Raw genomic sequence first — 14,146 nt, forward strand, 5'->3', positions numbered from 1 at the left:
ATGTTGCCGAGGTCCGCCGGTCGCCGTGGCTCTCCGGCGGTTTGAAATGCAGTTTCGGGACGTTGTGGAGGTTTGCATCGTCCGCCACCACCGGCCGCTCTCGCCTCACCCCCGAGCACCGACACCACACCGGGCTGCCCTGTGACTAGTTTCCTCTTTTTCATCTTCTAACGGGACTTTTCTCTCGCTGCCGGAGATGTTCTTGGTGTCTGGGCTGAAAGTTGTGCGCTCCCCGGCGGAGGGCCTCTAACAGGTCCGGACAGTACATGTAACCCGAGGCGGGGTCAAAGTTCAGCCCTGGTTGGAAATGTGAAAGCGAAGGGGGCAAAGGAGGGCTCTATTATCCCCTCTCTCTCTCTCTCTCACTCTGTCTCTCCTTTTTTCTGTTCTTTCCTTTTTACACACACACACACACACACACACACACACACACAGGCTGGAGTTACAGTAACACACACACATAAACACACACACACCTTCCAGATCTAAGATTAGATCCAACAGATATGTATTCTCCGCTATGTCTGACACAGGTGAGTCTGCTTTAAAACTTTTTATTTGTGCTAACGGTGTTTGTTTGCAGCGGAGCGCGCGCTCAGCTCTCCTATAGACTGTTGACTGTAACTCAGGGCCGTATGGATCTATAGACTCTTCCCTATAGTCTGCACTCTGCTGCTCCGCTGCAGCTTCAACTGTCGTCCTCTCTGCGCTGCAGCACATGGCGGCGGACGGCGCCTCCAAACTTCCTTTATCCAAATTATTTAGCACGAGCCAAAATTTCTCTGTGTCGACACTCACGGGAAACTTCTCTGGGACAGAGCGCGGGTTGTTTCCGTGGAGCTTTGAGCCGCTGGCCGCGTGTGTTTCTCAGCGGGCTGCTCCTGCGCTCTGCCCCGGCTGCTCCGCCTGGCAGAAGCCCCGGCTCAGGCTCCTGCTGCCCGGCCAACACAGACCAAAGCTCCGACTCGGTGTTCAGGGGGCAGTCAGTTTTTTTTTTGTTTTGTTTTTTTTTTGGGGGGGGGGGGGGGGGCACCTCCTCCAAAATGTGGATGCGTAAAGTTGCTGGTTATTTCTGTTTTCTTTGCCTCCAAACTTTCCAACTGTGGCCGCAGCCGCCGACACGCTCTGACTTCAGCTGCAGAGAGGGAGGCACATGCATGAGCAGCAGCAGGAGAAGCTTTAACTCGCATTTATAGCTGCGCTACTTTATGACACGGGCTGTTTCTGGGCTTCATATTTGTGCAAAGTGAAGTGGCTTCGTGTAACCTGACGCAGGATCAGTGCACACTGGAGGGGGGGTATATTAGTTTGTCAGCTGCGAGGGTTTCAGCCTCTTCCTCGGCTACTGGTGTTGCAGAGAGCAGGTTGATCCTCTTCTGTTAAATCACTGATCTGATCAAGAATTGCCCCTCTCCTGTTCAGGCCTCACACACTCAGGCCTGACACTAATATGTGTGTGTGCAGAAAAAAACACAAGTTTGTGTGAGAGGTGACCTGAGGTGACACAGCTCCAAACAAAATGATATTTATATGAGCAGATCAAACTGATGATTTATTTCCTGTCTCATCCTAAATTTAAATTATAGTTCTTTGCATATTTATTCATTAGCAACTTAAATTTGACCCAATTTTCCTCTTTAAAAAAAACATTTCTTTACTGCAAGGTTGTGTTCAGGGTCAGAGGTTAAAATAGGATTTTTTAATTGGGTGTGACCTGATGGAGATTTTGCTGCAGATTTTTTGTTGGTAATTAATGTCTTCATCTGCTGAAATTAATTCATTAAAATCTAAATTATAAAACAGAACAAATGACACAAAATTGATCAAATTAGTTTCAATGCCAGTAAATATTTTAATTTATCAGAGTAATACAATTTGAATTAATTAATTTTATTTTGACGATCGCCATGAAATGAAATGTCATTTTTTATTATTTATTACTGAAATACATTTCTTCATTAGAAACAAGAGAACTGCCTGATATTTAATTCGAATAATTCATAATCAGGTGATTTATTGATCCTGTTTGAATAATAGTGAGTCAGTGACAGTGAAAGGAGATCATTCAGTGACCATCAGCTGTGAACGTGTCTCAGATTGTCACATCACCAGCTTCTCCTCTGATTTTTGCTGAATTCTAAACTCAGACACAAAACAATAAAATCCTGAGGCGTCTTGATTTTGTGGTTGAAGCTTTGGTCTGTTTTCAGATGCGTTTGAGGACGATCTGAGCGTCTGAAACTGCAGGAACCAACACGAGCTTTAACGTTTAATCTGATTATCAGGCAGTAAAACCAATAATCAGTCCGAGTCCTGACTGACTGTTGTTTGACAAATCCTGCTCAGTGAGGTCTGAACAGATGTGAGCTTCTTTTTCAATTCTTGATTTGGCAGACGTTTACTCTCTGCTCATTTTAATGACTGGGTTTTTTTTTGTTTGTTTTGCATTAATTAATTTATGATATTTTTGGATATTTTGCCACCATTGAACACAAGTGTGTGCGTCTCTGTAAGAGCTGCTCGTGTTTAATCCAGGGATGCTCGTCTCACTGTTTCAGACTCTTTTATCCAACGTCTGCCTGGGCTGAACACCACGTTTTTATTTGGCAATAAAAATTTAGTGATTAACATTCATTTTAAATGAACATCAGGTAGTGGGAATATTAGTGTTGTAAAACCTCCAGTCAGTTGAAGTTTTCAGGATTTTCAGCTGAAATTTCAGATTTAAAGAAAAAGTGAATTAAACCTGAAATGTTAAGTTTTTTAAGTCGCAGCGTCATGGTCTCGAGGCGTCAGTGAAGTGGCCGCTGTTTACCTCTCAGCCAGGAGGGGGCGCCCTAAAACTAAATCCACTCTTCATTTTTTATCGCAATTTCACTTTTTAAAGATGTCGTTATTTATCGTGGCCTGAAGGTGGAACCTGCTGTTGAATCTGCTGTTTGGGATTTAGTGACATTACGACAAATTTAGCGATGATAAATGACAGATGTAGTGAATCTGTGTTGTCATGACGCTGTGATGAAACCAGGTTGTTGGCTGCTGTTGCAGGTGTCGCTGAACTTTTCTCCTGTTAGCGCTTTGGTAGTTTGTTCTTTTGGCATTTTGAGTTTTTATTGATTTGAAAGGGAAGTTGCCGGATGATGTCGGAGTGCTATGGTTTAGAAAATGGATAAATCCAGAAATAAACAAAAGAACCAAACAGAAATGGGAGATTAACCCAACGCATCCACAGATGAATGAATGAGAAACAGGCATTGTCTTTCCATTTTTTCTCCTCTTTTTTTTTTTTTTTTCCAACCAAAAAGAGGTTTCGTCTTTTAATCTGCTGAGCTTGGCACATTTTGTTTTATTTGTTTACTTATAAACGTAAATCAGGATTAAGAGGAACTGTTAAATCTAACTGTTCACCTACGACTTCCAAAACCACAAGCTCCAAAACCACAAGCTCCAAAACCACAAGCTCCAAAACCTTGACCACGACTCATCTGACTTGAGTAGACTCCTGTATCTGATGGAGATGAAGGAACACTCCCGTGTCTCTGCTGCTGCATGTTCTGCTAAAATGTTTGTTCATTGCTCAGGCTCAGATTCTTTGCTTTTAGTGGTGAAGTGGTCTGTCTGGTAGAGGGTGGGTGTGGGCCCTCAGAAAGACCTGCTCCAGCTTTGGCCCTGGTTTTTGGCTCTCAGATGATGGAGACTTCTCTTTAAATGATGTCGGGACTTTGGTTGAGTCCTGGGCTTCTTGCTGTTCCGGTTTGTCTAAACCTCCTCAGTCTGTTTGGTGTGGTCGAGACTACTGCCCTCCTCTTCCTCCTCCTCCTCCTCCTCCTCCGTCACCCGCCGTTAATGGTGAAGCCTCGGCGGCCTGGTCGGGCCTGCTGCGGAGCTGCTGAGCCCGAGCGACACGCCGATAATTCCCTTAGTGTGTCGGTGTGGGTGTCAATAGACTTGGGGGAGGGGGGAGGGAGACAGGGAGGATTACCATTATTGCTCCCCTAAATGACTGTTATTCAGGGGGTTGTTGTTACAGGCCTGTTATTTGGAGCCCATTACATCTGTCACCAAGGTGCAGAGGGGGAACGTGTAAGCCTCAGTCCGGCTCTCAGGCGCTCAGACTCCCCTCGCAGGTTTAGAAACGCTGATTTCCTCACAGGGAAATCACTGAAAGAAAGAATGACCCCAAAAGAGGCGAAGAAAGAGCCCCAGGGAGCCGCGTCACACGTCCGCCGCAAAACCTCCTCGCCACGTTTTAACCAGGCGCCTTTTATTGAGCACCGAGGTCTGCAGGAAAACATCGTACCAGGGGGATGAGACGACTTCCACCTGTTTTTAATAAAGCAGCCTGAATTAAGAGTCGTGTTCCTGACACAGACGCAGCAGCCTGTTTGTGTCTGCAGCTTTAAGATACAGACAAATTACCCACTAAATAAATTCCAGAAACAAGAGAAAGTGCTCTGGGAACAACACTGGGATTATCTCAGACCAACTGGTGGAATTTTTATTTGTTTGAAAAAACAGAAACAGACCAGATGTGAGGAGAAGTGACTTGTTCGTGAAGAACTGCAGAGCTCAAGTCAGCACAGCAAAAAAAAAAAAAATCAACATAAAAACAAAACATAATGTAGTGTTTAACAGAAGCAGAAAAAACATGTGTCCTCAAAACCAGCCACAAAACGTCTGTTTGTGGAGATAATTTAAATTTTCCAACACAAATCAATATTTTCTCCTGTAAAGGGTCGTTTCCTCAATTTCCCATTTCCATTCCCACAATTGCTTTGTTCTGTCTTATACTGGCTCCATATGATCCTGTTTTAGATATAGGACAATAAGTCTTCGTTAGTGAGTGATAAAATATTACATTTTAATAAAGTAAGCACCACTAGATTGAGATAATTTTATATTTCCAGTAAAATCAGCTTCTATCAATAATTTTCTCGATTCGTTTGAAGCTGTTCGCTTTGTTTTTTCTCATTTCTCTGACATTTCCTGAAAAAGATTCATCGTCTGACCAAAAAGGCTGAATTTGATTTGAAGAAACTGAATCTGAAACTGAAGTTTTAAAAACTCAAAATTATAATAAAACTACAGAAGTCAATGAGTTAACAAAAAAAAAAAAAACATCCATTAGTTTGACATAATTTCATGTTTCTATATAAATAAAGCTCCAGCAGTTCAGTGATTCTCTGGAATCATTTTCTCAACACAGGAGCAGAAACAGGATTATTTAGCTTCAAGACACATTTCAGAAAACATTCCTGAGTGGAGGGAAGCTGAGAACAAGAGGGATTATCTCGCCCCGCCGGCAGAGCAGCGCAATTTTTAAGGCTGAATATGAGACCAAGTGACTTGTTAAGTGGGATTTTGTTTGCGGTGGACGGACAAAGTGTGAGAGAGCGGCGGAGGAAACCTTGGCGGAGGACAGTGTGAGCGGGTCAGGAAGCTGAAACGCTGCACTGGGCTGTGAGGAATGTTGGTATGTGGCTCCAACGAACATCCAGAGCCGCCGAGCTGCAGATCCACTGTGGAATGTGTGTGTGTGTGTGTGTGAGTGAGTGAGTGAGTGAGTGAGTGTGTGTGTGAGTGGTTGTGTGGAGACGAGGCTGAACACATCATCCGTCCAGCAGCCGCTCGTCGTCCTAATAACCACCCGAGGACACACACAAACAGAAACACATCTCGCTTGGAACAGAAACCACAAATAACAAAAGGCGGTGTTCTCGCCGTCCTGGAGTGAGATTTCAGAGCTCAGAGAGCGGCTGCAGGTTGGCTGCAGAGCTGCTGGAGGCGCTTTTGGAGACAAACCCGTTCGCCTGGACCGTCTCCAAGAAGAAACAATGTGCTGTATTCAGACCCCTTGACAAGGGAGGGTGAACAATGTTATATAAAAAAGAAAAGCAATGCAGCTGGCGCTCTAATGCACAGCCTGTAGATATGGTTTCCTCTTCAGTGTGAGAGCTGCAGGTTTCATCTGACGTAAAGATTTGCTGACACCACAGCTGCACAAAACTCCTCCTGAACTTCCTGTATTTTTTTTATTTTTTTTTAAATGTTAAACCCAGAAGATTCCTGAATAAATAAAAGATCATGAAACTGTGTGAAACTTCACACTCAGACAAGCGGTGATTTTCTTATAGGCTACAAGCTCTGAACTAACAAGACCTGAGTATCTACAGGCTAATGAGTCTGACTCCTCTGAGCCGACGAGCTCCACTGTTTCCAGAAACCATTAAAACCCTGTCAACACTGTAGATTTACATTCAATCTAGTTAGAGAACCAAACGTGGATTAATCCGCTGCTGAAAATAGTCCCCAACAAATGCTGTTTGTTTTAAGGAAAGCTACAGTGAGCAGCTGTTTTTTAAAAAAATGTAAGAACCGGAACTCTTTGTTTGTGAGGTTGAACCAGTGGGCTCAGAGCTGAGAGCCAGAAACAGCAAAATATACAACACCACCAGACTGGTGCTTTAACTCTATATTGAGTCATTAAAATCTTGTTTTTATGGTGAGATTTTTCAACCTGTTTCCAACACAAACCACCTGGTTTCAAGGACTTTCTAGAAATTAGCATCAGTAGATTGTTGCATCAGCATCAAGTAATTCACTCAAGAGTTTTCAAACCTTTGTTAAAATAAGTGGAAAAAAAACTTGTTCCTAAATCAGTTCTGGTTTCAACAGTTTTCTGAGACCAGTTCTCGTCGGTCTTGATTCTAGAGCAGAGACCGGGACGTATTAGAAGAAGACGAGGTTTTTGAACAGTTCAGTTCACTGACGAACAACTTGTGTTCAACACCTTTCTAAAGCCAGCTTTGATTGTTCTTGATTCTGTAGGTGAGACATGTTGAAATCTTCTCACCGCAACTCGCTGCATTTTTCTTTCACTCGTCACAAAGAAACAAGGTTTTTATAGACGTCTGTCTCCACGTGCACTGACAAAAAATATCTCACTCTGTTTGTGTCAGACTTCAACACAATTAATCTGTGGTTTTCAGTTCGAAATCAAAGTGTCTGTAAAGAATTTCACATTTTTAACTTCACTGATCAAATGTTCTTGACTTGAAGTGACTCGGTGAGGAGGTTTTTGTGGTGTACCTTCATACAGCAGTACACGTGTGTGTGTGTGTGTGTGTGTGTGTGTGTGTGTGTGTGTGCAGCTCATAATATGGTATCCACATGCCACCCCAGTCAGAGGCATTTGCACGTATCAAGATGTGTGAGAGCCTCTTTGATCTATGAATAGTCAAGTTTTTTTTTTTTTTTTTCAAAACGGGGCTCAGGGAGAAGGAAGGGGGAGGAGGGGAGCAGGAGGAGAGAGGAGGGAGGAGGGCCTCCAGCCTCTCCCCCCTCCCGCCCCCCTCGTCCTCATCCCCCCGTCCTGCTCACTAACCCTCTGAGGGGTTTTATCCAAATAAGAAATGTTCCATGAAGATGTTTTGTGTCCGTCTGTGTTTTTGTTCCTGCTCTTTTTTTCTCGTGGTCTTCGTCGTTTCTCAGTGACGAAGCTGTTTTCCTGTTACTCTGTTTTTCTGTCTGTGTTTACACGAACAAACTGAAATGACAGGTTTTTCACCGAGCTTCGCCGCAGACGAGCATCCAGCGCCTCAAAACAACTTTCAATGCAAAAAGAAAACACAACAAATATTTACAGGGTCACACCAGAGTCTCTGCACGCTGTGGCACCTTCATACAGTAACTACAGAGCTCATTCACTTCACTGAGCTGTTGTTCAAAGGGCTACAGATGAATGTCTGTGGTTTTTCCAGACTTTGATTTCCATTTACTTCCATTTATTCCAACATGTCATAGATTTAAACTGATATTAGACCGATTTTAAAAAAAAAAAAAAAAAAAAAAAAGGGGGGGCGGGAATTTCAAAAAAAAAAAAAAGTGTGTGTCGGATATTCAGATAAAAAACAACAGGAACGTCAGTGCGATGACATTTGAAGTCTTTTCATTCTTTAGTGAAATGAATAAAAACCAGTGGCTGTGGGTGAAAATCACCAGTCACATAAAGGTCACATGGTTTGTGGTAAATTAACTAAAATGGGAACAGACTCTGGTTTAATGCAGCTGAATTATTATTTATCATCCGACAACTTTTAATCAAACATGTTCATATTTCTGAATCTGAGGTTTTGGACGAAGCATCATGTCAGTGTCTCGTCTCCACGAGTGTTGAGGCGTTAGAAATGATGAACAGCTGTGGAGATGGAGTGACCTGTTGCAGGAGCTCGTTTCTATAAAACTCCTAAAACAAGGACAGAAATGAAAATGTGTTCCTCAGACTGAATTTGAGACGTTTTCAGCTGCTCAGCGTCGCTCTAAAAACCTGAAATTACAACTCATCAGTCTGGATTCTGTTTTTATCACCTCCACACGCTGTGATAACATTCTAACATTTCAATTGTGTATTCCTCTCTGTTACGTGTTCCTGTAGCAGCTTGTCGTTCATCGTCTGAGTGTGTGTGTCTTGTGTGTGTGTGTTGTGACTCACAGCAGTAAAGATGCTGGTTCAGGTCCTGGCTCAGAGCGGTCTGGATAAGCTTGGTTTTGTGGTGGTTTTGTGGGTTGAGGAGGAGGCGGAGGGAGGGGTGGGGGGGTGGGGGCAGGTGTAACCAACCCTGAACTGGGTCTAATCCACGACATGCCGTCTAACCACATTCCCGCCCTAATAACTGTACAGCTGTGATCAGCCTGAAGCCCCATAATGCACCTTTAATACACCTTTAATCCTCCTCACCGGTGGAGCTGTTTGTGCTCATTCGGTTTCCCTCCGCTCAGCCGTCGGCCTCTTGGTTGGTTGTTTGTTTGGTGTGTTTTTGGTCAGTTGGTGTGTTTTCTTTTTTTTTGGGGGGGGGGGGGGCTGACAGACCCCCACAGACCCACATTCCTGCCTGAGAGCCAAGAAAGAGGCGAGACAGGCTGAGCTGACACTGAGGAGTCTGTGTGGTTCAGAGAGAGACGCTGCTGCAGCCAGAGACCTGAGACTAGAGACCAGAGACCAGACTAGAGACCAGAGACCAGACTAGAGACCAGAGACCAGGGACTAGAGACCAGAGACTAGAGACCTGAGACTAGAGACCTGAGACTAGAGACCAGAGACTAGAGACCAGAGACCAGACTAGAGACCAGAGACTAGAGACTAGAGACCAGAGACTAGAGACCTGAGACTAGAGACCTAGAGACCAGAGACTAGAGACCAGAGACCAGACTAGAGACCAGAGACTAGAGACTAGAGACCAGAGACTAGAGACCAGAGTCTAGAGACCAGAGACTAGAGACCAGAGACCAGAGATCAGAGACCAGACTATAGACCTGAGACTAGAGACCAGAGACCAGACTACAGACCTGAGACTAGAGACCAGAGACCAGAACTCTCCTTTTCTTTGAAACAATCTATGATGAATCAGTTTATTATTTTTTATCTGAATTCACTTTGTTAAATTTGTTTTCCTTCCTTTCTTCCGTCCTTTACTTCCTCTTCCTTCATTTCTTTTTTTCCTCCTTCTTATTTGCTTCTTTTCTTTTTTCCTTCCTGGTGTCCTTGCTACCTCCCTTCCCTCCCTCTTCACTTTTTCTCTTCCTTCCTTCTATATTTCTATATTTATTTTCTTGTTTATTTCCTTATTTCTCTCCTTTCTGTCATTTTGCATCTTTGTCTAAAAAATCTACAAAACCTGATTTTTTTTCTCTGCTTTGCAGCTTCTGTTTTCTATTTTCTTTCACTGACTTTTATTTTGTAAAATCTTTAAAACAAGTGTTTTTATCAGTTCTGGTTTCAACAGTTTTTTAGGATGTTTGTAGGATGTTACAGCCTCCTGTTCTGCAGCCAAACTTTGGCTTTTTCTAGTGGACGTTTCCAAAGACACCAAATCTGTCAGGATGAATTTTTATCAAACTCGTCCAAAATGATGCAGAAACACCGAGAATGTTTTATTCGATGGTTCAGCTATAAACGGTGGAGACTGTGGTTGGAATATTTTAGCTTCAGTAGAAGAACATATGTGTGATACAGTCAGTTATAGTGGAATAAAATGACTGTTGTGATCATAAAGTGACTAAAGGTGAAAGTAAACTGTATTTTAAGGTTTAACTTGTTCGTCCCTCTCACCGTGTCTCTCCTTCGTCCTCCAGGATGAATTCCATCCTTTCATCGAAGCCCTGCTGCCCCACGTCCGGGCCTTCGCCTACACATGGTTCAACCTGCAGGCTCGCAAGAGGAAGTACTTCAAGAAGCACGAGAAGCGCATGTCCAAGGAGGAGGAGCGTGCCGTGAAGGACGAGCTGCTCAGCGAGAAGCCCGAGGTCAAACAGAAGTGGGCGTCCCGCCTCCTCGCCAAGCTGCGCAAGGACATCCGACCCGAGTTCAGGGAGGACTTTGTGCTGACGGTGACGGGGAAGAAGCCGCCATGCTGCGTGCTGTCCAACCCCGACCAGAAGGGCAAGATGAGGAGGATCGACTGCCTGCGCCAGGCGGACAAAGTGTGGAGGCTGGACCTGGTCATGGTGATTTTATTCAAAGGGATTCCCCTCGAAAGTACTGACGGGGAGAGGCTGGTAAAGTCTCCTCAGTGTTCGAACCCCAGCCTGTGTGTGCAGCCGCACCACATTGGAGTTTCAGTCAAGGAGCTGGATCTGTACCTGGCCTACTTCGTGCACGCAGGTCAGTCCCTCGCTTTCTTCCTGTTGGCGTGTGTGTGTGTGTGTAAGTGTGTGTGAGTGTGTGTGAGTGTGTGTGAGTGTGTGTGTGATGCTGCGTTGGTTGTTGTAAGAGGTTGCAGCCTCTGAGAAACTGCACAGGTGATCTGTGCGATGACCACACCGACACACAAGCTCAAAGATCACGACACACACACACATACACACCGCCTGCAGATCCACAGACTCTCTGGTTGTTATTATCATTATCATTATTACTATTATTATTATTGTACCCGTTATTATTTCTCTGTGTCTGATTACAGCAGCTTTCCTTTGATTTCCTCGACTCCTGGGTCTGTAGTTGCATCTTTTGAAGCCTTTCAACCCTCAGAGTTCACACCTGATAAACTTTTCATAATATTACAACAAGTCAAAGGAAAAGAAGTTTTCATATACATTGTGGATGAATATATTATTTCTCTGGGCCAGTATTGTCACTCAGGAACTTGCGTGTCACCAGAAAATGGAGCGGTCTGGTATCAGAGTGTGACAGATACATGGACGTGATGATATTAGTTTATTCCAGACATATATTTGTCAGTGTATTAGAGCAGTTTGAATCTGTAGTTGACTCTGTGTCTCTAAATCTCTCAGATGAGATCTCAGGTTTTCATTTAGTCCCTGAATGATCAGTGTTCAGGGTCACCAGAGGGCGGGACCTGCAGAGAGCTGCTCATTCATCCTCATCTGTGTGTTGGTTCATCTGTAAATAAGCTGAAATCAGTGGTAATGAGTGGTAACCATGAGAGCTGTGTCCTGCCTCAGTTTTTGGAAATGAGAAAATCTCCTCCAGCAGACGTTGGTCTTTAATCCTGGGTTCATGCGTCAGTTCAAGACTCACTGGTGAACTTATAATAAAACTTCACCTTGCCTTGTGTGGCAGTCAGCTGGAGGATGTAAATGCAGACGAAGGTGTTATCTGCTGCAGACAGCCATAATTTCATCAGTGGTCAGTAAAGCAGAAGTCTGAGGAGAAGGAAGTGTCTCTGCCAAGAGCTCCTCCTCACGCCGGCTGCCCTCAGCAGAGCAGGTGTGTGTGTGTGTGTGTTTGTGGGTGAGGCTGGCACACCTTTCAGGACCTAAAAAAAAAAAAAAAAAAACCCTCACAATTATCTGCGCGGTGATTGCTCAGCTCCTTTCCTGATTTCCGACTGATTCCAGGAGAAAATGATTTGGCTGGTTGGAGTATCTGAGCGGTGGCAGAGGCTCGTACAGGAGACGTTTGGCAGATGGTTTAAACACTTGGCACAGAGCTCGTTCTAAGTTTGTTGGAGCTTTAGAGTTTTCCTGGAAAAGGAGGACGAGCTCCAGAGAGGCAGGTAAAATTATCCACCGGGTCCAGATTCAGAGTCCGTCACCAGCAGGTCAAAACCGGTCCTTGAACACAGAGTCACCAGAGTTCATCCTTCACTGTGGAATCGGTAGATGACAAGAAACTTCACCTCGTGGTCTATTTAGCAGCTGTTCTCGCGCTTTCAGTCGTATCCCATGATCATCAGCGGCTGCAGAAGCTGAACAATGAAATAAATGTTTTAAAATGGACTCAACCTGTGATTATGGCAAAAATCCTAATCAGGTTTATTTTGATCAATATTGAGATCACAATTATTTAACACTTTTACTCATTGACTTTGGAAACACCACACATTTACTGAACTTGAAAAAAGTGTTTGACTCATGGAGGATTTTCCTCCATGTTTTTGTGGAGGTCGAGGTTCAGCTGTGATCCGTCAGCAGACACAAACACTGAGCTGAGCGCTCTGGAAAGATCTCCGACCCTGAACCTTAATTACAATCATTTCCTCTGGCAGACTGAAGCCTCTCTGAGCCCAAAGACTGCTCCTATTCTGCTGCTCTGGGTCCAGATCGGCTCTCAGCCCCGGTCTGTGTGTTTTCGCTCTGCGGTCGCAGTAATCAGCTGTGTGCAGGTTCACACTGAGCTCCCTTCAGTCGCTGCTGCTCTGTGGGTTTATTCAGAGGTGGACGAGCAGCCGAGGGTCTTTGAGCTGCGATCTCTGACGTGAAGTTGGTTTTATGTTTGAATAAATTGGTTTTGGTTTACAGCAGTGCCTGGTTGTGGTCAGAGACGCAGAGGGGGGGGGGGGATCATTTGTGGTGAAGACAGTAGCAGATCTTCACAATCTGTTTGTGTTTGAATTTTCTCTGCTGCTAAATTTAGATTTTACCTTTTTTAAAAATGTAAAACTTTCACCGCGAGAGCCTGAAGTCTGCTCATGACAGAGTCGCGGAGTTGGCAGCATTTTGTCTCTTTTGAATGAGGTGAGAGGGAGAAGGCCGAGGCTGAACGCCCACAGAGCTCCCTCCTCCCTCCCCCCCCCCGGTCTCGGTGGAGGAGGATCGGGTTTCGTCCTGCCTCTTATTTAAGGCAGCAGAGCTTTTCTGGAGCAGCGGCGTTGATTAAAAGCCATGTGAAGGCGGGCTGACCTCAGGGCTCGCAGGGCCGGAGGCGGGGTCTGTCGGGGCAGCCCGAGCCGGTAATTAAATTCATCCCCATACCACTGACTCAGGGTGGTGGGGGGGTGGGGTGGATAAAGACCAACAGTGTTGCCCTTAGAAACCGCAGCGCACTACCAACCATTTATTATTTAACCCTGTGAACGTGCAGCAGCAGAAACCTCAGAGAGAGAGAGTTAGAGATATTTCAGTTTAGTTTGTTTTCACCTGCAAAGACTGAAGAAGATCATCAGTCTCTGTTCACCTGCTGCTTTCTGTCTGGTCAGTTTTTCTGTGTTTTGACTTTTAAACTTATTCTCGAAATATTAAACAATCAAAGTTAAAGTTTGGAGAAAAATAAAACCTCCTCATGGTTCCGTCTTACTGTATCTCGACGGGAGATGGTGAAGTTTCGTACTGTGGTTTCAGTCTGGTACAGTCGTACTGGAGAGACAACAGACCTTCACACTTTATTTATTTCTAATAAAAGTATTTTTTTTCTCATCATTTTACATTTTACTTCAACATTTTTGGCAGATTTCTGAGAGTTGCTCTAAGTCTAAAGGCCTGAAGTTTTATCACACTTGTCTCTCACCATGAACAACATGAAGATCATTAGATGGACATCGTTCTGTTTTTTTGACTCTTCATTGGACTTGAAGCTGCTTGAACTTGAACTTGGTCTCAGCTGAAGTGGTCTAGACTAACTATAGTTTATACAGGACCAGACTATTGATTATCTTATCTATTTAGTCTATCTGTAATTGGAATCTGTAAATTTATTGTTTTTTTTAAAGATTAAATCACAATATATGAATATCTCTGTACACTGTGAAACTGTGGGTAGAGTATTTTGTCGACATCACTCACTCTTACCAGGAAGCAGTGATTTAAAAAGGTCTATTACTCTTTCTGTCTATTACTGAGTCTCTGATAGAAATAATAAGAAAAAATCATCATTGTGGAAATTTAATTTGGACATTAAAAGTTGAAG

At 44.1% G+C, this 14,146-nt stretch overlaps 1 protein-coding gene across 1 annotated transcript; it reads left to right on the forward strand.

The window, feature by feature from the left end:
• Window positions 1-449: 449 nt before the first annotated feature.
• LOC111227500 (nuclear factor 1 A-type) lies at window positions 450-11,296 on the forward strand. The gene is made up of 3 exons (XM_022753021.1): window positions 450-533; window positions 10,132-10,688; window positions 11,293-11,296. The coding sequence occupies exons 1-3, from the start codon at window positions 507-509 to the stop codon at window positions 11,294-11,296; spliced, it is 588 nt and encodes a 195-aa protein (XP_022608742.1). The 5' UTR covers window positions 450-506.
• The last annotated feature ends 2,850 nt before the right edge of the window (window positions 11,297-14,146 follow it).

Source organism: Seriola dumerili, unplaced genomic scaffold (assembly GCF_002260705.1).
Source record: "Seriola dumerili isolate Sdu_G_001 unplaced genomic scaffold, Sdu_1.0 BDQW01000189.1, whole genome shotgun sequence".
NCBI lineage: Eukaryota > Metazoa > Chordata > Actinopteri > Carangiformes > Carangidae > Seriola > Seriola dumerili.

Coding starts and splice junctions, on each gene's coding strand:
- LOC111227500 (XM_022753021.1), top strand. CDS start 507: ATGTATTCTCCGCTATGTCTGACACAG. Junction 534..10,131: donor CTCCGCTATGTCTGACACAG/GTGAGTCTGCTT, acceptor TTCGTCCTCCAG/GATGAATTCCATCCTTTCAT.